Below are 22,974 nucleotides of genomic sequence, written 5' to 3' on the forward strand. Positions count from 1 at the left end.
TTTGACCTCAAAACATCAATAATTTGCCCCCATACACCGTACTTTTAGGGAGGAAGCAAATAATCCAAAACCTGTGCATAACAGTAACGCTGTTATTTTTAAAAGAGGCATTTCCACATCTGGCAGTGACAGTTCCAGAACACTGTAGAAAACTAATCCACAAAGGAAACAAAAGGAATTTCTGTACTAAGCCTGAAGTTTTTCTGAATTATGTAATAAACACTTCAATTTTGTTTATTCACTGATAGGCATTTAAACAAATAAAAATTATATTCAATATAACACTCTTTTAATAATTGACTAAGAGAAGATATTGTGCTAACTCTGACCCCCATGGTCCAATCCCTCAGGAAAAGCTATGGAGTTATAAAAAATAAATAAATAAAAACTACTCAAATAACCAATCAAATGGTGAATAAAAATGTCACAGATCAAGTCAACATAATTTTAATACTTGTAAAACTTATAAAGTAAGTTTTGCATTAGCTTTATTTTTTAATAAAGCAACTGATTATGTATAAAGGATATGCATTTGAATTTCACGTAATACATTACCTTTATAAAATTAAAAGCAACTTTGAATTTTCAGAAGAATGGAGTAGAACTAACCCAGAATCCCTCTCCCCCATCCTGCATTAGGGTGGTATATTTGTAACAACTGATGAATGGATGAATATTGTTTATTAATAAATTATCATTATAAACTATTATGAAATTATTAACTATTATTATTAACTAAAGTCTGTTTATGTTATTTATAATAGGGTTCATTCCTTGTGGTGTACATTCCATGGGTTTTGACAAATACATAATAATGAAATATATTCACCAATACAGTATTATACAGAATTGTTTCACTGCTCTAAAAATCCCTGTGCTCCATCTATAAAACTCCTGGCAACCACTTATCATTTTACTTTCTCCATAGTTTTCCATTTTCCAGAATGTAATAGAGTTGGAATCATACAGTAAGCAGCCTTTCAGACTAGCTTCTTTCACTTAGTAATATGCATTTAAGGTGACTTATGTCTTTTCATAGTGTGATAGCTCATTTCTTTCTATTGTTGAATAGTAGTCTATTGTCTGAATGTACCACAACTTATCTATTCATCTAGTGAAGGACATTGTGGTTGCTTCCAAGTTTTGGCAGTTATAAATAAAATTGCTGAAAGTATCTGTGTACAGGTTCTTGTGTGAACATAAGTTTTTAATTCACTTGGGTAAATATCAAGGAGTGCTGTAAATAACAATGTTCACAGCTAAGAAATTCTGAACCTAACTTTTCTCAAATTAGTCAAATCTAGAGAAGAACATGACCCCTATATGATCCCAACAGCACAAAACTGGGTTTCCTAAGCCTTTTCCCCCACCTCCTGCAGTTAAGTGGCTCTGTCGTATTTTCCAAGGGAAGGGAAAGTGGGGATTCTTATCAGGGGAATAAATGCAATTTGTGACCATCCACTTGAATAGTAGTTGAGGTAAAACAAAACAAAACAAAACAAAACAAAACAAAACAAAACAAAACAACCTTCACATACAAGAGAAAGAGCTGGAGTTCATGAGTATAGTTTTGAGGGTATGAAGGGCACAGTGAACATTATATCAACAAATAAATTGCAGCTGTAGGCTGACCTATAATGAGAGAAGCAGATCTAGTATCTTTTATCACCTGAATTCAAGGCGTACATGCAACTGGATTTCTTAACCCCAGAAGCAACAGTTAGATTATGAGCCTATACATTTTGTATCACTAACCCACCAGATGATGTTGATAATCAAATGATGAAACATAATCTTAAAAATATAACCCTAGGTCATTATTATTAGTCTCTTTCTTATTGGTATTCTCTCACAAAGCAAGTAAATTACAGGCTTCTTTCACATATAAAGGCATCAGCCCAGGCTCCAGCAACAATTCATGCTTGCTTTTTCCCTTCTAAAAATCATAACCGAAAAAAGTAATAATTACTTTAATCAGACATTATTATTCCTAAGTATACATTAATGAGTAGTTATAAAATTCCATTTAATATCAAGAGTAACTTTTTAGTGAAGAGTCACAATGAATGAAATTTAAATATATAACAATAGATAATACAGTATTCATAAGGAGGTCATGATTTCTGAAAATATTTTATTGGCTAAATTATGGGATAAGGGCTCAGTTCCAAATTAATTGGACTTTTTAGTATGGTTTAATTTAAAAATAAAGTCAGGGCACTTGGGTGGTTTAGTCAGTTGAGCTTCACACTCTTGATTTCAGTTCAGATCATGATCTCACAGTTTGTGAGATCAAGCTGTCAGGCTCTGTGCTGACAGCATGGAGCCTGCTTGGAATTCTCTCTCTCTCTCTTTCTCTCTCTCTCTCTTTCTCATTCTCTCATTCTCTCTCTCCCCCCAAATAAGTATACATTAAATAAGTAAATAAGTAAACAGATGAAAGTCAATAAAATGGATGACAAAAATAGATTTACTATTGTTAGGAAATTTACTGTTAGGTTTGAATTATTTATTGTGATAATAAAACAGAATATTCTCACTAATACAAACTTATTTATTTTAAAAATACACAACTCTCAACAAAGTAGGTATAGAGAGAACATACCTCAACATAATAAAGGCCATATGTGACAAGCCTACAGCTAATGGAATACCCACTGGTAAAAACTGAAAGCTTTTCCTCCAAGATCAGGAACAAGACAAGGATGTCTATTCTTGCCACTGTTATTCAACATTGTACTGGAAGTGCTAGGTAGAGCAATAAGGAAATAAAAGGCATCCAAATGGAGAGGAAAAAGTAAAACTGTCTCTATTTACATATGGCATGATGTTACATATCAAAAACCCTAGATTCCACCAAAAACTGTTAGAACTAACAAATTTAGCAAAGTTGCAGGATACAAAATCAATCTATAAAAATTCATTCCATTTCTGTACACTAATAAGGAACTGTCAGAAGAAGAAATTAGGAAAACAATCCCATTCACAACTGCATCAAAAAGAACCAATTAAAATAAATTTAACCAAGGAGGTGAAAGACCTATACATTGGGAATGATAAGACATTGAAGAAGACACAAATAAATAGAAAGGTATTCAGTGTTACAGGTTGGTAATGTTGTAAAACATCCATACTCATCAAAGCAATCTATAGATTCAATGCAATCTCCATCAAAATTCCAATGGCATTTTCCACAGAAATAAGAACAAACAATACTAAAATTTTCATGGAACCACCAAAAACAAACAAACAAACCCACAAACACCCAAATAGTCAAAGCAATCTTGAGAAAGAGCAATAAAACTGGAAGCACCATATCTCCTGATTTCAAACTGTACTATAAAGTTATAGTAATCGGTACAGCAGGGTATTGACATAAAAATAGGTCAATGGAAAAAAACAGAGAGTCCAGGAATAAACCCAAACATATATGGTCAATTAATTTATGACAAAGGAACCAACAATATACAAAGGGGAAAGGATATCTCTTTAATAAATGGTGCTGGGAAAACTGGACGGCCACATGCAAAAGAGTGAAATTGATTTTTATAAGACATCTGCACCCCCATGGTTTATTTATTTATTTTTTAATTTAACTTTGAGAGAGAGAGAGAATGAGTGGGGTAGGAGCAGAGAGAGGGAGACAGAATTCATGAAGCAGGCTCCAGGTTCTGAGCTGTCAGCACAGAGGCTGATGTGGGGCTTGAACACATGAACCACGAAATCATGACCTGAGCCAGAGTTGGATGCTTAACCAACTGAGCCACCCGGGTGCCCCTGCACCCCACGTTTACTTCAGCATTGTTTATTATAGCCAAGACATGGAAAAAATGTTAAGTGTCCACGGACAGATAAATGGATAAAGAAAACGTGATATACACATGTACAATGAATATTCAATCAAAAAAAAGAAAGAAACCCTGGCATTGCAACAACCTGAATGGCATTATGCTTCATGAAATAAGAAAGACCAAGAAAAATAGATACTGTATGATATCACTTATATGTGGAATCTAAAAAACAAAGTTTGAATTTATAGGTGTAGCAGACAGATTGGTGGTTACAAGAAGCTAGGGCTGGAGGCAGGCAAAATGGGTGAAGGTGGTCAAAAGGTACAAACTTTCAATTGTAAGATAAACAAGTCCTAAAGATTTAATGTACAGCATGGTGACTATAGTTAACAATACTGTATTATATATTTGAATGTTGCTAAGAGAGTAGATCTTAATAGGTCTCATCATAAGAAAACAGCTGTGTGGTGAGGATATTAAATAAATTTATGATAATCATTTAGCTACATACATATATAACAAATCACTATGTTGTACCCCTAAAATTAAAACAACGTTGTATGTCAATTATATCTCAATTAAAAAACACATACTCAAGTATTTAAGGTAATCTTCTTGGCTATTATTTTATTTCATTGAATTCAGAGGTCCAAGCAAACTTGACTATGATGAATTTATGTATAATAACTGCTAAAAATATTTCCAGGGTTTTAGAAAATAATAACAACCTGACTACTTCGAATTACGTATTTATTTAGACAAAAGAAATAACGTACTTTAAAAAAAATTAAACCATAAAGTTGAAAATTGTTCTCTAATAATCTCTGAATCCATACATAAAGATTCTTGACAGTTATTAAAGAGTTAAAGTCAGCTGCAAAAAGGTCGGAAGCTGTCAGCAATTGTGCAGTTGTCACAGACCTACGTCACCTACGTCATGGCTGGAGAAAGCCATAGTTTTCACACCCTCCCTTAGTAATATATCACCAAGAGTCGCATCTACACGTCAGTTTCCTAGTGTACAACAAATGCTCCCTTGCCACAAATAGATTAGCAACCTTCCAATACAGATTGGCAGATAAAAACAAGAGGCAGAAAATTCAGTCTAGACAGAAAGGTCTTGCCCACCTTGAACTCTTTAAGAAGTTCCTTTCTCGACCTGAACGTGAGACAGGAAACTATCAACACCCTAGAGGAGAAAGCAGGAAACAACCCCCTTGACCTCCACTGCAGCAACTTCTTACTTGACACATCCCCAAAAGCAAGGGAATCAAGAGCAAAAATAAACTGTTGGGACCTCATCAAGATTAAAAGCTTCTGCACAGCCAAGGAAACAACCCAGAAAACTAATAGGCAACCAACGGAATGGGAAAAGATAGTTGCAAATGACATATCAGATAAAGGGTTAATATCCAGAATCTATAAGGAACTCACCAAACTACACGCCCGAAAAACAAACAACCCAGTGAAGAAATGGGCAGAAGACATGAACAGACACTTCTCCAAAGAGGACATCCAGATGGCCAACAGACACATGAAACGATGCTCAGCATCCCTCCTCATCAGGGAAATACAAATCAAAACCACACTGAGATACCACCTCACGCCAGTCAGAGTGGCTAAAATGAGCAAATCAGAGAACTCTAGATGCTGGCGAGGATGTGGAGAAACGGGCACCCTCCTACACTGTTGGTGGGAATGTAAACTGGTACAGCCCCTCTGGAAAACAGTGTGGAGGTTCCTCAGGAAACTAACAATAGAACTCCCCTATGACCCAGCAATAGCACTGCTAGGAATTTACCCAAGGGATACAGAAATGCTGAGGCATAGGAGCACATGTACCCCAATGTTCATAGCAGCACTCTCCACAATAGCTAAAACATGGAAAGAGCCTAAGTGTCCATCAACAGATGAATGGATCAAGAAGATGTGGTTTATCTATACCATGGAATACTACATGGCAATGAGAAACAATGAAAGCTGGCCATGTGTAGCAACATGGATGGACCTTGAGGGTGTTATGCTGAGCGAAATAAGTCAGGCAGAGGACAAATATCGTATGTTTGCACGTATAGGAGGATTAGGAGGAACTTGACGGAGGAACAAGGGGGAGAAGAAGGGCGGAAATGGTGGGGGAAAGGGAGAGAGGCAAACCATGAGAGACTCTTGAATGCTGACAAAAACCGAGGACTGATGGATGTGGGGGGGACGGGGGGATGGGCATGGAGGAGGGCACTTGTGGGGATGAGCACTGAGTGTTATGTGGAAACGAATTTGACAATAAACTATTTGTAAAAAAAAAAAAAAAAAATTAAAAAATAAAAATCCAAAAAAAAAAAAGAAGTTCCTTTCTCTAAGTCCAAGCTATTGTCTAGCCTCTTCCTTGTATTTGGCATTAATATTTATATTTCCGGTAGATTATCTCCTTAACCGTTTGAAGATAAGCTATTACATATGTGACAACAGCACACATTTTTAATTGGGCATACATCTAATACATCACTAAGGAAAATCTGAAGTATATTTGATGTAACCACTAAGTGAGAACCTACTGCATGTAAAGTAAAAGCTGACACAGCTACACCAGTTGTCTCCAGCCGGTCTCTTGTGAATGCTTGGGTATGTGTTCTGATTAATAGGTGTCCCTGTCATACTACTGATAAATATTTTGAATATCATCCTTGCGTGTATGCAGCCTGAAAGAAGAGCACTTACCTTCATTTTCCCACTGTATTTTGGGTCAGAGAGTGTTTCAAAGGCTGAATCTTTGCTTTTCTGCACAAAATCTGGGAATTTGGAAAATACCTGATCACATATCCTTTTGATAAGTGTTTCCTTAAGGGGAAAAAGGTAGAAGAAAAGAAATTTCAACTTAACACATGTATACCTATATAAATTGAGATTATTTATGAAAAAAATTCTATTTAGAAGGAACATATTACTTTGAAGATATTATCTTCCCTAAGTCAGACGAATAATTCAGAAAACCTTAAAGCGATAGTGTTAATTATATATGGTTTTGATGAGTTCTGAGATAATGATAGGACCAATAACGTTATCATCATTCTTTTATGATTTCCAAAACAAGGAATCAAATACTTCCAAAAGAGCAAACAGTACTATCAAAGAACAATATTAAGTTCTTATTAGATTTTAAAATTACATTTAAACAGCAATAAGATTATAACACAAAAAGAAAATATAAAATCATTATGTAAAAAACCCTTAAGGAAGTTTTTTAAATTGATGTTTTGCTCTAAAATAAGATACAATTGAAATGACCAAAGCAAATGATTGCAGTTGTGTCCAAACTTTGAAATCACTCATTTTTGCCAGTTTGGGAAATACTCCTAATATTTAACATACAGATTATTATAAATACATTTTAATCCAGTAGATTGGACAAATGGTATTAGTACATGATTAGTGGAATAGGACTGACTCATCAAATATCTTCCTTAGTAATTACATCAAAAGATGTTAGAAAAACAAATATATGAACATTATCACAGGTATAAAAAAAAGTGTTATTATTTTAACTTAGGCTTTAATCTTCTCACTTTGATTAAAAAACTTGAGAGCATATACTTTTTTGACACCTAAATTTAAAAACGAGCAACTTCAGTTTCCTCTTTAATTGCATACAAAAATAACTTAAAAGATATTTGGCTAAGACATTTTATACCAAATATAAAGTCTTTATTTACACCAGGAGCATCATGAAGAAATACAAAAGGCCAACTCAAACCTGTTGTTTGGAGGTGCTAGCAGTCTGCAGTAGTGCGACATGGTTAGCTACCTTTTGAAGGACTGCAAGGTAACTGAAATACAAGGTTTTTACTGTTTCACCATGTGAATTGGTCTGCAACCAGAAAAAGAGAGAAAATAAAAACAGCAAGGAACTAACATGTCTATGTAACTACTTCATGTAATCTGTCACACTAATATTGATCATCTGGTTATTACTAGCTCAATACACTGTGAGAAATAATGATCAACTGTTAAACAAAATATCCATGAATCACTAATGTGGAATCATACTTTTGGTGAACCGTAATACAGTGATGTTTTTTAAAAAAAAAGAGGGGAGAAAGTCCTCATTTCAGAAATTATTTATCCTCATGAAACACAGTGATAGAAATGCTGTGGGAAGAAGTCCCTGGTAATAAAGCTATGGCATGGGGACAGGGTTGTACAAAGCCCTTCACTGTTCTCATTTATATTCCAAGGCTTCCTAGGAAGCTGTGCTTTTACAAAAGAGTGAGGTGGCTAAAAACAGCGAAATAAATGAGAGGTGGAATAAATATCAATCTAGATAAATATTTATTTAGGGTCCCTCTATGTACATGGATATTTGATAGATAACTTGATAATAAGATAGAGAGGTAATAATAAGATAGAGAAGGGCAAGAAATACAGATAGGTTAAGAAAATACAAAGTAGTATTTATTTCTAAATAAAAATAAAATATTGTACCAAAACACAATTCCTATTAATTAATATTCTATCATAATATTTTAAGACTGTTATCAAAGAATAAGTTTACTATTAAGGGATAATGAGAAACTTCTAAAAATTAGATGAAATTTCAAGATGAAAGTAGGCTACTTTCTAATAAAAGTTGAAAGGGAGGATATCAAATTGAAGCTACTAGTTTCTGAGAGCTACTGAAAAACTGGTTTATTGAAAAGATATTTGAATATTATATTTTGCTATGATTACTATTTGATATTGTAAAATATTTTTGAAAACTATTCCTTTTTATTAACTTAGGTTTCTAAAGTTTAGGACCTGAGGAAAAGTTATTTGATCTGCTCCTTACTCTGACAGTAGAATAGAGAACTGTGTAATCAAAAACAAGATCATGAAGATACCACACAGAAATTCTTGCCTTAAAACAACAATTTCTCTTTTTCCGGCCACTGTTACAGCTACAAGGCTCAGAAGACTGAAGTATCAAAGTCACATCTTTTGTTTCTAATACTGTTTGATAGACAGCTTTCTGAAAATCTGTCAGAGAACAATACACCATCTGCCAAGATAAAACAAAAGGTGATTATTGGTACTTTTTTTTACAGTAGTAATAATCACAATGCACATCAAATTTTATAGACTGTAAGAGTGAAAACTGTTTACAAACTATATTTCTTTTCGATACATTATTATGACAAATTCTCCTAATTTTCCTATACTCTTTGCTACCATCTTACCCTAAACTATATAAATATAATTTTATTTTCAAATAAACCTCATAGAACTTTTTTTTTCCAATTGAAAGGAATCAAAATATGAAAAAATAAGTGTTTTCCTTCTGTATTTCTAAATAGAATATACTCTATATTTCGGAGTTTTGTACTAGTAGCCAATCATGCAAATATATGACTACAGTTTAGGTGAAATAAAAAAGTAGATGAGAAAAGGGAAAAATTTTAGAACAATGGTAGGAATAGTATTTGATAAATTACATGAAAATTTATACTACAAACTGCATAAAGTATTTGACATCCTGCTTATTAATTTCTAAGATTAGTAAAGGTAAGAATTAGAAAATACACATAAAACCAACTATAAGTTTCTATTTTGTGCCCAATTTCAAGAAAAGAAGAAAATATGATAAAATAATGCCACTGAGTTATGCGGAATGTAATTTACCTTAGATTACTCGTAGCACTGGAAATTGGTAAATGTCTTCTAGATGTAGCTGTATGTAATCAGGGTCATAAAACTCATAATAAGATTTTGAAAAATGTGAATGAAAAGGAAAAGCCATCCATCTATAAATATTTATGTGTTTATATCACTACAACAGAACAGTATTGCAAAAAAATGACAAATTCTGTTGTTTCATTTGCTGTAAAGAAGCTTTTAAGTCTGATGTAACCTTACTTTTTAAAATTTTTGCTTTTGTTGCTTATGCTTTTGATGCCATATTCAAAAAATCATCAACAATCATCACCAGGATCAACATCAAAGAGATTTTTCCCTGTTTATTTTCGAGGAGCTTTACAAGATCACATCTTCTTTTTCATTTTTAACCCGTTCCCAGTTACTTTTTGTGAGTAGTACAAAATATATATAACTTTCCCACTACCACTTATTGAAAAGAGCATCTTACTGAGTATTCTTGGCTCCCGTGTCAAATATTAGTTGACTGTACAGACATGGTTTATTTCTGGGCTCTCTATTCCACTCTGCTGGTCTAAGTGTCTATTGTTATGCCAGTTCCATACTATTTTGATTACTATAGCCTCATAATATAGTTTGAAATTGGGAAATGTGATGCCTGACAATATTGCTGTTCTTGCTCAAGACTGCTTTGGCTATTCTGGAGTCTATGGCGGTTCCATATGAATTTTAGGATTGTTTGTTCTATTCCTGGAAAAAAATGCCATAGGAATTTTGATAGGGATTGCATGGACATGTTAACAATACTAATTCTTCCAATCCATGAACATGAGTATACTTCCATTCATGTGTGTCTTCTTCAAACTCTTTCATAAGTTTCTTACAGTTTTCAGTGTATAGGTCTTTCACCTCCTTAGTTAAATTTATTCCCAAGTATTTTAAAACAGGTAGTAACATTACTAAACATTTCTTACATGCCACACACTTCAGAGCAGCCACATGAGGCAAAAATTGCTATCACCATTCCCATTTAACACATAAAGAAGCCAAGGTTTGAGAGACTTAGCAAATTGCTCAAGGTCACAAAACTCCTAAGTAGGGAGCCAGGATTCAAGCCTATAATATTTGACTTCAGAGCCCAAGCTCTAGACACTCTGTGTACAACTCTTTCTTCATATTTTAGTTACTGTTCCTACTGGCTAGACAGCTAAATAATATACATAAAATTGCACAAAATATTTTTTAAAGTGGGGGTTCATTAAGTATTCCAATTAAATGATAGTATCTGCTTTAGATCAAAAAGTCAAATGTTGGGGCACCTGGGTGGCTCAGTTGGTTAAACATCCAACTCTTGATTTTAGCACTGAGTCCTGACTCAGGCTCTACAATGTGTTGAGCATGCTTGGGACTCTCTCTCTGCCCCTCTCTTGCTCGCATTCTCTCTCAAAAATAAAGAAATAAACTTTAAAAAAAATCAAATGTTTTATCATTTTCCCCAACTTGCATATCAGTAACATATTTTCCTTTCAAGTCTATCTTTTAAAGTAACAATCAACAGTACATCCTAAGACTACAGAGTATTTGATAGCATTGTCCTTATTTGGGACAACATTAATTAAACTTAGTTCACAGTAATTTATAGAACCTTTTTTCCATTACCTGAGCAAGAAAACCACCAGATTAAAAACTATAAAAGAGGACCACAATATTAAAAAAAATCTCTTAAGGTTTATTCTTCAAATTTTCTTAAATAATTAACAGAATTTAATTATAACTTTCCTAAAATTCTTCAAACTAAGTTAACTATATAACTGCAAATAGCATTCTAAAAGAAACAAATCTATAAAACAAAGCTTTTATTTTTTATTTTTTTTAAATATTTTTTATTTATTTCTAGGAGAGAGAGAGAGAGACAGCGTGAGCAGGGAAGGGTCAGAGAGAGAGGGAGATACAGACTCTGAAACTGGCTCCAGGCTTTGAGCTGGCAGTCAGCACAGAGCCCGACGCGGGGCTCGAACCCACGAACCGCGAGATCATGACCTAAGCGAAAGTTGGACGCTTAACCGACTAAGCCACCCAGGCGCCCCTAAAACAAAGCTTTTAATCACTGTGGTCCTATAGCTGTAATTAAGGTCTCAAGGAATATACTGGGCTGTGGATAGTAGACAATATGTGAAGGATAAGATCTGAATGGATAACAAATTAGAGAGAGCGAGCTCTTCTTTCTTCCCTGAGGAAGAACTGCAACAAAAGCCTTATTATAAAATTAAGAGAAACGAATTTAATGCATACTGACAATAAACCTGCTAGCTAACCTGTTAGATTGGGTTCAATTAACATTTTCTGAAATTTTGCACATAACATTTTTTTCCATACTACTCAGGCAAACAAACAAACAAACAAAACCCACCCTATATTCATAAAATACCACAGGAAACAGATTTCCTTTTAAAAAGATTTTTTTCAGAAAAAAAATCAAATATGATTAGAAATTAACAATTTAAACAAATGCAGTTCTCACCCGGTCTTCCTTCTTAGGTAACTGAACTCTGATTAAAGTCTTGGTACGCCGGAGAAACCACCCAGACATCTTTTTTGCAAGCCTTTGCATGGCCTTTCGGCCGGTAGCTAGTTCTCTTTTTGTTGCTGTGTGTCTCTGGCCATGTTCTACTGGGTCAGAAAACTGCTTCTTGAAGTAGATCCTACTACCTAAAAGTCCTGGCACAGCCCTGTGTAAAGGCAATAAAAAAATATTAGGGCTTTGGTAAATTATCTAAAAAGAAACACACTGACTTCTTTTTGAGTCTAAGAAATATACTAAGTCCCTTGTTCATGAATGATAACAATAACAAAATATAAGAAAACAGAATGTTCTTTCTTTATGACAGTTTCAGTAAATAACTGTAAGATGACAGAATTGGTAAATATGTTCAGATATTTACTTCAAGGATCAAGAGTGACATATAAAGAAAGGTTTTCATGGGACTCTCAACTCTGTATATCATGTTTGGGACAAATTCGTCTGTAAACAGACATAGTTGTTTTGGGGTCCCTCCCCAAAAAACTATTAATTAGCCAACAAGGTAACACTAAGTTAAAGAAATATTAAACATTTTCTAAAACATAAAAAGGGCTTTTACTCACCAGTCCATAACACACCATAGTTCTTTCATGTTGTTCTGAAGAATGGTTCCAGTGAGGCCAATGCGGACATTACATTTTAAAGCTTTCATAACTTCTGTTACTCTAGCCTTTGGATTCTTAATTCTATGAGCTTCATCCACAATGACAGCTGACCATTCCAAACTACAAAGTGAGATAAAAGGGGGGAAAGGCTGAGAAAACTTATCCTACATGATGAATGAATATCTTTTTATATTTATCAAAGTACAAAACATCTTTTGGGGTCATATAATACATTAAATAAAAGCTCAAGTTCTGGAGTTAGATGTTCAGAGTTTAAATTTCATGTCTACCACTGACTTAGCTGTCATAGGCTTAGGTGAATTTCTTCTCTATGTCTTAGATTACTCCTGTCTTTCTGACAACTTCCTTGAAACAAGAGCATACTATTATTAGCTCTAAGTGAAGTAAAGTCAAATCCTAGAGCTGACAAAAATGGTAAATCTGAAGCAACTTTAATAAATATATTAAATGTAAATGGATTAAACACTTCAAATAAAAGGCAGGTCATCAGAATGGATAAAAAAGCAACATCAAACTACGTATTAACCACGAAAGGCTCACTTTAAATATAAAGAGCCAATATATTCAAATTAAAAGATAGAAAATGATAAATATTCAGTAAGTACAAGAAGACTATATTGTCTATATAGATATCAGATAAAACTTCAGAATACTAGCTATAAAATGGAGCATATTTTTTAAAGATAAAAGGATTAATTTATAAGAAAAAATACTAACCTTAATGTATGTGTACCTAATAAGAGAGCTTCAAAGTACTGTATATAAATTGGAAGCTGACAGAACTGAAAGGAAAAATTTAACAATACACAAGCATAATTGAAGATGCCAACATTTCTCTCTCAGAAATTGTAAAACAACTAGAAAATCAGTAGTAAAGGCAGAGAACACTTAAGAACAGCTCCTAGCTAACATGACTTTATTGGGGCGCCTGGGTGGCTCAGTCAGTTTAAGCATCCGACTTCAGCTTAGGTTATGATCTCACGGTTTGTGGGTTCAAGCCCCGCATCGGGCTCTGTGCTGACAGCTCGGAGCCTGAAGCCTGCTTCAGATTCTGTGTCTCCCTCTCTCTCTGTCCCTCCCCTATTCATGCTCTGTTTCTCTCTGTCTCAATAATAAAATTTTAAAAAATTTAAAAAAATAACATGACTTTATTGATACTTATAGAATGCTACACCTAATAACTGTAGAATAAACATTTTTTCATGAATACATAGGTCAGAAAAATGAAAATTATACAACAGAATACCACCACAGACACACTAAAATATCTAAAAACAAAAAGACTGACAATGCTAAATGTTAGTGAATATGTGAAGCAACTAAAGTCACAGATTGCAGTTGGAATAGAATGGTACAACCACTCAGAAAAATGGTTTGGGGTTTCCTTCTAAAGTTAAACCTATAAGCTCAACCATAAAACCCCAAAATTCTACTCCTAGGAAATGAAAATATGTCTACCCAGGATAAATGAAGATGTATGTTTAAAAAAAGACTTATATATAACTAACTATTCCTTATAGTTTTACTTAAAATGAAAACCCAAATATAAACACCCGCCCTCAAATAAATGGGTAACAAAGTGTGGTACGCTCATGAACTGCAATACAACTCAACATTTAAAAAGAACAATTACAGATACATTCAATAACATGGATGAACCTCAAAAAATATTATGGTGAGCAAAAGATGCCAGACACAACAGTTCTAAGGTCTAGAAATCCAAGATCAAGAGCTGGCAGGCTTGGTTTCCTCTGAGGCCTGTCTCCTTGGGTTAAAGATGTCTGCCTTCTTGCTGTGTTCCCATGTATTCTTTCTTCTGTGCAGTCAAGTTCCTGTCATCTTTCTTTTCTAAGGACATAAGACAGATTGGACTAGGGCCCCACCTTAATGGCCTCACTTTAACTTAATTGCTTCTTTAAGAATATTTTCTCCAAATATAGTTACATTTTGGAATCCTTGGGGTTGGGAATTGAACCTACAAATTTGGAGGGGACATAATTTAGCTCAAAATAAGCCTCCTAATTGGTCTTTCTCCGTTTAGTTGGCTCTCCTTGGTGTATATGCACAACAACTAGGTTACTTATTAAATGCAAATCTGGGGGCGCCTGGGTGGCTCAGTCAGGTGTGTCTTGGTTTCGGCTCAGGATGATCTCATGGTTCATGGAACTGAGCAAATTCTCTCTCTTTTTTTTTAAATGTTTTATTTATTTCTAGGAGAGAGAGAGAGACAGCGTGAGCAGGGGAGGGTCAGAGAGAGAGGGAGTCACAGACTGAAACAGGCTCCTGGCTCTGAGCCAGCAGTCAGCACAGAGCTCAACGCGGTGCTCGAACCCACGAACCGCGAGATCATGACCTAAGCGAAAGTCAGACGCTTAACCAACTAAGCCACCCAGGCGCCCCTCTCTTTTTAAAAATAGATAAATAAGGGGCACCTGAGCAGCTCAGTTGGTTAAACATCTGACTCTTGGTTTTGGCTTGGGTCATGATCTCATAGTTTCAGGAGATCAAGCCCCATATGGGGCTCTGTGAGGACAGTGCAGAGCCTGCTTGGGATTCTCGATCTTCTCCCTCTGCCCCTCCCCCACTCACACTATGTGTCTCTCTCTCTCTTTCTCTCTCAGGATATATAAATAAACTCAAAAAATAAAAAAATAAACCTTAAAAAATAAAATAAAATGCAAATTTTTATCATATTAGTAATCCACTGAAAACATTTCAAGGGCACTCTATTGCTCTAAGAATAAAGACCCCTAGGGGTGCCTGGGTGGCTCAGTCAGTTAAGAGTCTGACTCCTGAATTTGGCTCAGGTCATGATCTCACAATTCATGGGTTCAAGCTCAGCATGGGGCTGTGCACTGGCAGCATGGAACCTGCTTGGGATTCTCTCTCTCCCTCTCTCTTTCTCTGCCCTTCTCCCACTCACTCTCTCTCTCTCCAAAAAAAAGAAAAAAAAAGAATAGGGGTACCTGGGTGGCTCAGTCAGCTCAGCGTCCAACTTCAGCTCAGGTCATGATCTCACAGCTTAGAAGTTCAAGCCTCCCGTTTCAGGCTCTGTGCTGACAGCTGAGAGCCTGGAACCTGTTTCAGATTCTTTATCTCCCTTTCTCTCTGCCTCTCCCCCACTCACTCTCTCAAAAATAAATAAAAACATTTAAAAAAATTTTTTTAATAAAAAAAAGAATAAAGATCCTTAGCCCTCCAGACAACTTCAATATCCTTTATGATGTTCCATGCTTAACACTGTTGTCTCCCAGCCACTTCCCTCTTACACGTATGCTGCAGCCATGAGATACAGAAAGCATCAGAACTGCTTTCATTTATTAAAAAGTAATATGATCTTTGTTGTTTGAAGGCCTCTGCAAATGCTGCTTGTTCCCTCTTCCTGTATTACTCCCCTATTCTTCAACTCTTACTCATCCTTCAATTCTTTTTTTTTTTAAAGTTTATTTATGTATTTTGAAAGAGAGAGAACATGCTTGAACAGAGGTGGGGTAGAGAGGCAGAGAAAGAGACAGTCCTAAGCAGGTTCTCCATTGTCAGTGTGGAGCCCAACATGGGGCCTCAAACTCACAAACTGTGAGATGATGACCTGAGCCAAAATCAAGAGTCACACATTTAACTGACTGAGCCACCTAGGCACCCCTCATCATTCAATTCTTACTCAGTTCATAGGTCATCTTCACTGGGAAGCTCCCTGACAACTCTGCACCAAAGTTAGGGTCCTTATGTGCTCCCACTGAATCCTTTGTTACATATCATAACACTCACATGACTTTATAATTACGCCTCTAGATGCCTCATTAAAATCTTAAGATGCAGGTAGGCATAAATTAGTTCATTTCTTTTGGGTACTTGTAGTCCTAAAATACTGATTCTCAATTTGTATATGTATTCTTTGCCAATCTACATTCACAACAGACTCCCCTAATTAAACTCATTCATGAAAATCACTATCTTAGTCTAGACGTGCCATATGCATAAAAGGTTGTACATGAGATTTAGGACAGTGTTACCCTTCTTTAACAGGCATTATTTGGAAAGGGAATAAAGGAAATACAATGTACTGTATAAAGTCTGAAGCAGGTGTTTCCTTCTTAGAAAAAAGTTATTATAAACTATTTCAATAATTCTTAAATAAAATTAAATTATGCTAAGGAATAGTTTTTTTGAAAATCACAATATAAAGGGATGTAAACAGAATATTAATGTAATCATTCCCATTATACCCATTACCTGTTAAGTTCATCCAGACATAAACGCAGTGTTTCATAAGTTGTTAGAGCAATTTCACATTTCTTCTGCTTTACACGAATCAGTTCATTGTCTTTTTTGTTACCATGTAAAACAGTAACTCTGAAATATCCCCAGGTGTCCAATTCATCTCTCCAGTTGTAGAGTACAGAAAGAGGAGCAACTATTAAGAACATCTAAAGGAAGAAGGAAAAAAATATGATATACTTTTAAAAAATAAAGGGGCGCCTGGGTGGCTTAGTCGGTTAAGCGTCCGACTTTCGCTTAGGTCATGATCTCGCGGTTCGTCGGTTCGGGCCCCACGTCAGGCTCTGTGCTGACTGCCAGCTCAGAGCCTGGAGCCTGTTTCAGTCTGTGACTCCCTCTCTCTCTGACCCTCCCCTGCTCATGCTGTCTCTCTCTCTCTCTCCTAGAAATAAATAAAAACATTAAAAAAAAATTTAAAAAAAAATAAAATAAAATAAAATGAAATGAAATCTAGAATATCAATAGTCCTATTCATTAGTTTCTGGCACTGTAGTTAATAAGAATAAACACAACTTAAGTGATTGGATATATCTGGATATAGAAGATTGTCATAAATATTTTGTCATTTACTTATCTTTTATTAGGATAAAACACATATCTAACTCTGTCCAAAGGAAGGGCTGTTTTTTATTCCCACCCCCACAAAAAAAAAAAAAAAAAAAAGGAACTGAGAGCTAAGAGAGAAGCAATTTTTCAAAACAGAGAAAAGAGTATAATCAGGACCCAAATCATAACTTCAAGAGCCAAGGGGGTAATATAAATATATGAAACAGGACAAGTTTTTTTTTTCTGGAAATATGTGGTTTTCTGAATCTCTCTTTCCTTTGCATTTCCCTAGTTCATTTCCTCTCTCCCTCTTTCAGATACTGTCAGTTGAAGACCTGGAAAATTCACTGGAAAATTGAAGTAATGAGAATAAAACCTCTACCTTTCTATCATTAGGTCAATAATCTACCTGTAGTTATTTTCATGTATTCTTCCCTCCCTCACATTACCATGGATGAACTGTCCATGTTCTTATCTGAAAATAAACCCTACACTTACAAAGTGGCTGCCATCATTTCTTGCCAACCTAAAATCAATGCTGGAGAAATTGCCTCTAACTCCCCTATGTGACTAACTTGCCCTTTTTAATGTATCACATTCATCCACAAGCAAATAGGTTCTAATTTTTCTCAAAGTTAAAAAACAAAACAATACCCCAAATCCTCTTCCTTACCACACAACTCTCTATAGCTATTCCCCATTACTTTACTGTCTTTATTGTAATGAGCCCTAGGAGTTATCAATACTTACTATTTTTACTTAATCTCCTCCAGTTCTCCATATAAATGAGACTTATGTCCTAACCCTCCAACCAAAGCAGTCCTTTTGAAGATTAACAGTGTATCTCTGTTTAGTTTTCATGTGAATATTTTGGGGTTCCACTGACCTTCCCTGTACTAACCCCAAATTCTGCTGTCATCACCCATTTAAATTTTTTTAATGTTTTTATTTCTCACTATTATCACTATTTCTAAGCTATTATATTTAATAGTGTTACAAGTTTCTTTACTAAAGCTTTATATTTGTCCTACTTGATAAAGATCAGCTAATTAAATATACTGAAAAATTTCAGTTTGGCAAAAAATAAACTAATACAATACTAGTCTAAATCTTGCTCTCTCTTCTGTGAAATATTTCAGCTAGGCCATTTGTCAGGTGTAAGAAGTCAAAGCTGTGACTGTGTTTTGGAAAGAGAAAGAAGAAAAAAGAACAGAAGATTAACCTACTGAATGTGAGAGTTCCTTTTCCCACCACATCATCAAACACACATAAACACTTTCTCGTCATACTTGATTCATCTCAAATACTTTTGCCTTTTGGCTTGGAGTTTATCTTATGAATTCTATTCTTCTTCTACCTTCAAATACAAAATTTGGGATCCAACTACTAAGTCCAAGTATAGTCTCATGGCATCCCCCCCCCCATTTTTGTTATTACAAAATGAAAATGATGGGTCCAAACTCCATCTGAGCACTTTGAGCAGTTTTCCACTTCAGAGATCATTCACAAAAGTTGCCAATGACTCTAAAGATTCCTAGAATCAGCCTTAAGATTCAAAAAGTTTTAAAATAAAGACATTTATTATTGGTCTTTGAAATTGCAAAAGTAAATAAAATAGGTAACTCATTTTAGTACTGAGGGGTCAGAGAACTGAGTTACACCATTTGCAAAGTCCAGAGATAGAAGAATGTAAAGTCTTTACTACCATGCTATGAATAATATCTCATTTAGTAAGCCTTACCTAAGCAAAAGATGTCAAAACAATAAAGTGGAAATCAGCGTCCAGTTGCTAAGTCACTGCACATAAAACAACTCTATTTGTTATTCAGAAGCTAAGAAACAATTTTATAAAACTAGATCTAAAATGTAATACAAACAGAATTAAAAGTTGCTCACTTAAATATTACTAAAATCGACAGAGGCCACATTTAATCCTTCAACTAGAGAATACTGAGTTACTTTTATCCCTTTCAACAAATCTAGTTCAGTAATTGATACACAGACTTTTAAAGTTTGAATCATCATGCAGCAAGGCCTTAGAAAAATTATGTGATGTGGGCTGTGACAAAATACCCAAAGAGGTTTTTCATATGTGATGATTTCTGTGGTCGGAGTTACAGTATTAACAATTACCATGCCATTCTTGAGCACTTGCTGTATGCCAAGGACTGTGCAAAGTAGTTGACAAATATTAACACAAGGACTTTACACAGAAATGCTATAAAGTAGAAATATTTAGTATTTCCTTAACAAAGTATGAGAGGAGATGAGAAAACTAAGGTGTAGAGATGTTAAATAACATGCCCAAGGTCATACTGCTATTAGGTGGTAAAATAAGTATTTGAACCTATGTCTAACAATAAAACTCTTAGCCACTATTATACAACATATTAGTATTGTAATTCGCAAAGTCCATGACTGTGAGATACAGAGTTCTCTTATTTACCATAGTAACTCCAGAACTTTGTATAGTGTTTAAAAAACAAAGGTGTTCAAATGACAAATGAAATAATAAATGCAACAATGCATGTCAGTGACAGAATAGAAACAGCAACGTATATTTAGAAAACAATGACTGACAGAAAGAAAAAAATGCCAAACCTGGAGCGCCTTCGTGGCTCAGTCAGTTACACATCCAACTACTGATTTCAACTCAGGTCATGATCTCATGGTTCATGGGCTTGAGCCCCATGTCAGGCTCTGTGCTGACAGTGTGGAGCCTGCTTCAGATTCTCTGTCTCCCTTTCTCTCTGCCGCACTTCGTGTGTGTATTCTCTCTCTCTCACACACAAAATAAATAAACTTTAAAAAACTTTTATTAAAAAAATGCCAAAACTAATTAAGTTAAACCCTATGATATGTAACTGATAACTTTGCCTTTGGAATACTGTGGCTTATTAAATATATATACGTGGTGGAATGCCTGGGTGGCACAGTCGATTTAGTCCAACTTCTACTCAGGTCATGATGTCCTTGGTCAGAACCTTGAGTTGGGCTCTGTGCTGACAGGTCGCAGCCTGGAGCCTGTTTCAGATTCTGTGTTACCATCTCTCTCTCTCTCTCTGCTCTATTCCTCTCATGCTCTCTCTATCTCAAAAATAAACATTAAAAAATTAAAATATATATGTGGCTATATTAAATACATATGGGAATTTAAGTTTAGAATCCATTCTAGTCATGAGCCTCTCCAAATCTTTTTTAAGCTTATTTATTTTAGAGAGAGAGAGAGAGAGAGAGAGCACATGGGGGAGGGGCAGAGAGAGAGAATCTCAAGCAGGCTCCACAATGTCAGCACAGAGCCTGATGTGGGGCTCAATCTCATGAACTGTAAGATCATGACCTAAGCCAAAATCAAGATTCAGATGCTTAACTGACTAAGCCACTCAATCTTTTTTTTCTAAAGAGCAGTGTAAGAATTTTACCAAAACTGGACATTCTTTTAAAATATAACATTACAAACCAATATCACTTAAGTTAATGGACACCAAACCAATAAATAACAAATCTTGCAATTAAGCACGACAAGTAAATAAGGTATGAAAATGGAAATGACAAGTATAAATATTCATAGAAAATATATGTAAATCAATAAAATGAAGAGTAAAATCAATTATTAAGAACAGTAAAATAATTAAGAACGTGGAGTTTATCATAAAAATATATGTAAAGCAATAAAAAGAACAGTATATCAATTATTAAGAAGAGTAAAATAATTAAGTGGAATTTATAAAATATATGTCACACCTTAAATGACACACCTTAATATTCAATCACAAAGGAGCAGCATATACATTCTTCTCAAGTACACATTACATTTTGTTACATTTTCTGTACATGCTACATTTTCTGTTACATTTTCTGGTATAGATCATATGTTAGGCCACAGAACAAGTCTTAATATAGGAAGACTGAAATCATATAAAGCATCTTTTCCTACCACAATGCTATGAAACTAAAAAGGAAAAGTGGAGAATTCACAAATATGGAGAGATTAAACAATCTGCTACTCATGATAAAAACCCTTAACAAGGTAAGTTTAGAGGGAATATACTTCAACATCATAAAGGCCATAGATGAAAAGCCCACAGCCTCCTTGGGGAAAAACCAAGAGCTTTTCATCCATGGTCAGAACAAGGAGGGTTGTCCACTCTGACCACCGTTATTTAACATAGTACTGGAAGTTAGGACTTCCGCAGCAGTCAGACAACAAAAAGAAATAAAAGGCGTCCAAATCAGCAAGGAAGAGGCAAAACTTTCACTATTTGCAGATGACATGACACACTATATGGAAAACCCGAAAGACTCCACCAAAAATACTGCTAAAACTGATACATGAATTCAGTAGTCTCAAGACACAAAATCAATGCACAGAAATCTGTCACAATTTTATACACCAGTAATAAAGGAGTAGAAAGAGAAATTAAGGAATCAGCCCCATTTACAATTGCACCAAAAACAATAAGATACCTAGGAATAAACTTAACCAAATGGATAAAGGACCTGTACCCTGAAAACTATAAAACACTGGTTAAAGAAACTGAAGATGTAGACAGCCCAGAAATAGCCCACATTTATATGGCTAATTAATTTATGACACAGGAAGCTAAAATATCCAGTAAGAAAGGGCAGTCATGGGGCACCTGCATGGCTCAGTCAGTTAAGTGTCCGACTCTTGATTTTGGCTCAGGTCATAATCTCAAGGTTAGTGAGATGGAGCCCAGAGTTGGGCTGCATGTTGAGAGCATGGAGCCTGCTTGGGATTGATGGTCTCTCTCTCTGTCCCTCCCTTGTTCATGTGTGCTCTCACTCTCTCTCTCTCTGGCTCTCAAAATAATAACTTAAAAAACAGAGAAAGGGCAGTCATGTCAATGAACTGTGTTGGGGAAACTATACAGCCACACACAGAAGAATGGAACTACTATCTCCTACAACACACAAAAATTAACTCAAAATGGATTAAAGACTTGAATGTATGACCTGAAACCATAAGACTCCTAGAAGAAAACATAGGCAGTAAGCTCTTTGATATTGGTCTTAGTGATGATTGTTTTTAGATGTGATTCCAAAAGCAAAGGCAACAAAAACAAAAATAAACAGGTAGTAAGTACTACATCAAACTGCTTCTGCACAGCAAAGGATATCATCAACAAAATGAAAAGACCACCAACTGAATGGGAGAAAATATTTGCAAATCCTGTATCTGATAAAGTGTTAATAACCAAAATATTAAAGAACACATACAACTCAATAGCCAAAAAAAAATCTAATTTAAAAATGGGCAGAGAATCTGGATAGATGTTCTTCCAAAGAAAAGGAGATGGCCAAGAGGCACATGAAAAATATCCCTGATCATCAGGGAAATGGAAATCAAAACCACAATGAGTTATCACCTCACATCTGTTAAGAGTGCCATTTTCGAAAAGATAAGAAACAAGTGTTAGTGATGATTTTAAGAAAAGGAAACCTTTATGCACTATTGGTAGGAATTAAAATTGGTGCAGCCATTATGAAAAACAAAAAATTAAAA

The 22,974-nt window shown here is 35.0% G+C and overlaps 1 protein-coding gene across 5 annotated transcripts in view; it reads right to left on the reverse strand.

The window, feature by feature from the left end:
• The window catches only part of ERCC6L2 (ERCC excision repair 6 like 2), a 131,360-nt gene that overhangs the window by 64,454 nt on the left and 43,932 nt on the right, over positions 1–22,974 (reverse strand). For 4 of the 5 annotated variants that reach the window (XM_039245689.1, XM_039245687.1, XM_039245686.1 and 1 more), the window contains exons 4-9: positions 16,857–17,050; positions 12,561–12,722; positions 11,938–12,145; positions 8,683–8,823; positions 7,540–7,653; positions 6,507–6,626 (exon numbers count right to left, since the gene is read on the reverse strand). In XM_039245689.1, the coding sequence (XP_039101620.1) occupies positions 6,507–6,626; positions 7,540–7,653; positions 8,683–8,823; positions 11,938–12,145; positions 12,561–12,722; positions 16,857–17,050 (939 nt within the window). The remainder of the gene's footprint in view (positions 1–6,506; positions 6,627–7,539; positions 7,654–8,682; positions 8,824–11,937; positions 12,146–12,560; positions 12,723–16,856; positions 17,051–22,974) is intronic. The other variant, XM_039245688.1, reaches the window with a different exon arrangement.

Source organism: Hyaena hyaena, unplaced genomic scaffold (assembly GCF_003009895.1).
Source record: "Hyaena hyaena isolate Hyena2069 unplaced genomic scaffold, ASM300989v1 scaffold_269, whole genome shotgun sequence".
Classification (NCBI taxonomy): domain Eukaryota; kingdom Metazoa; phylum Chordata; class Mammalia; order Carnivora; family Hyaenidae; genus Hyaena; species Hyaena hyaena.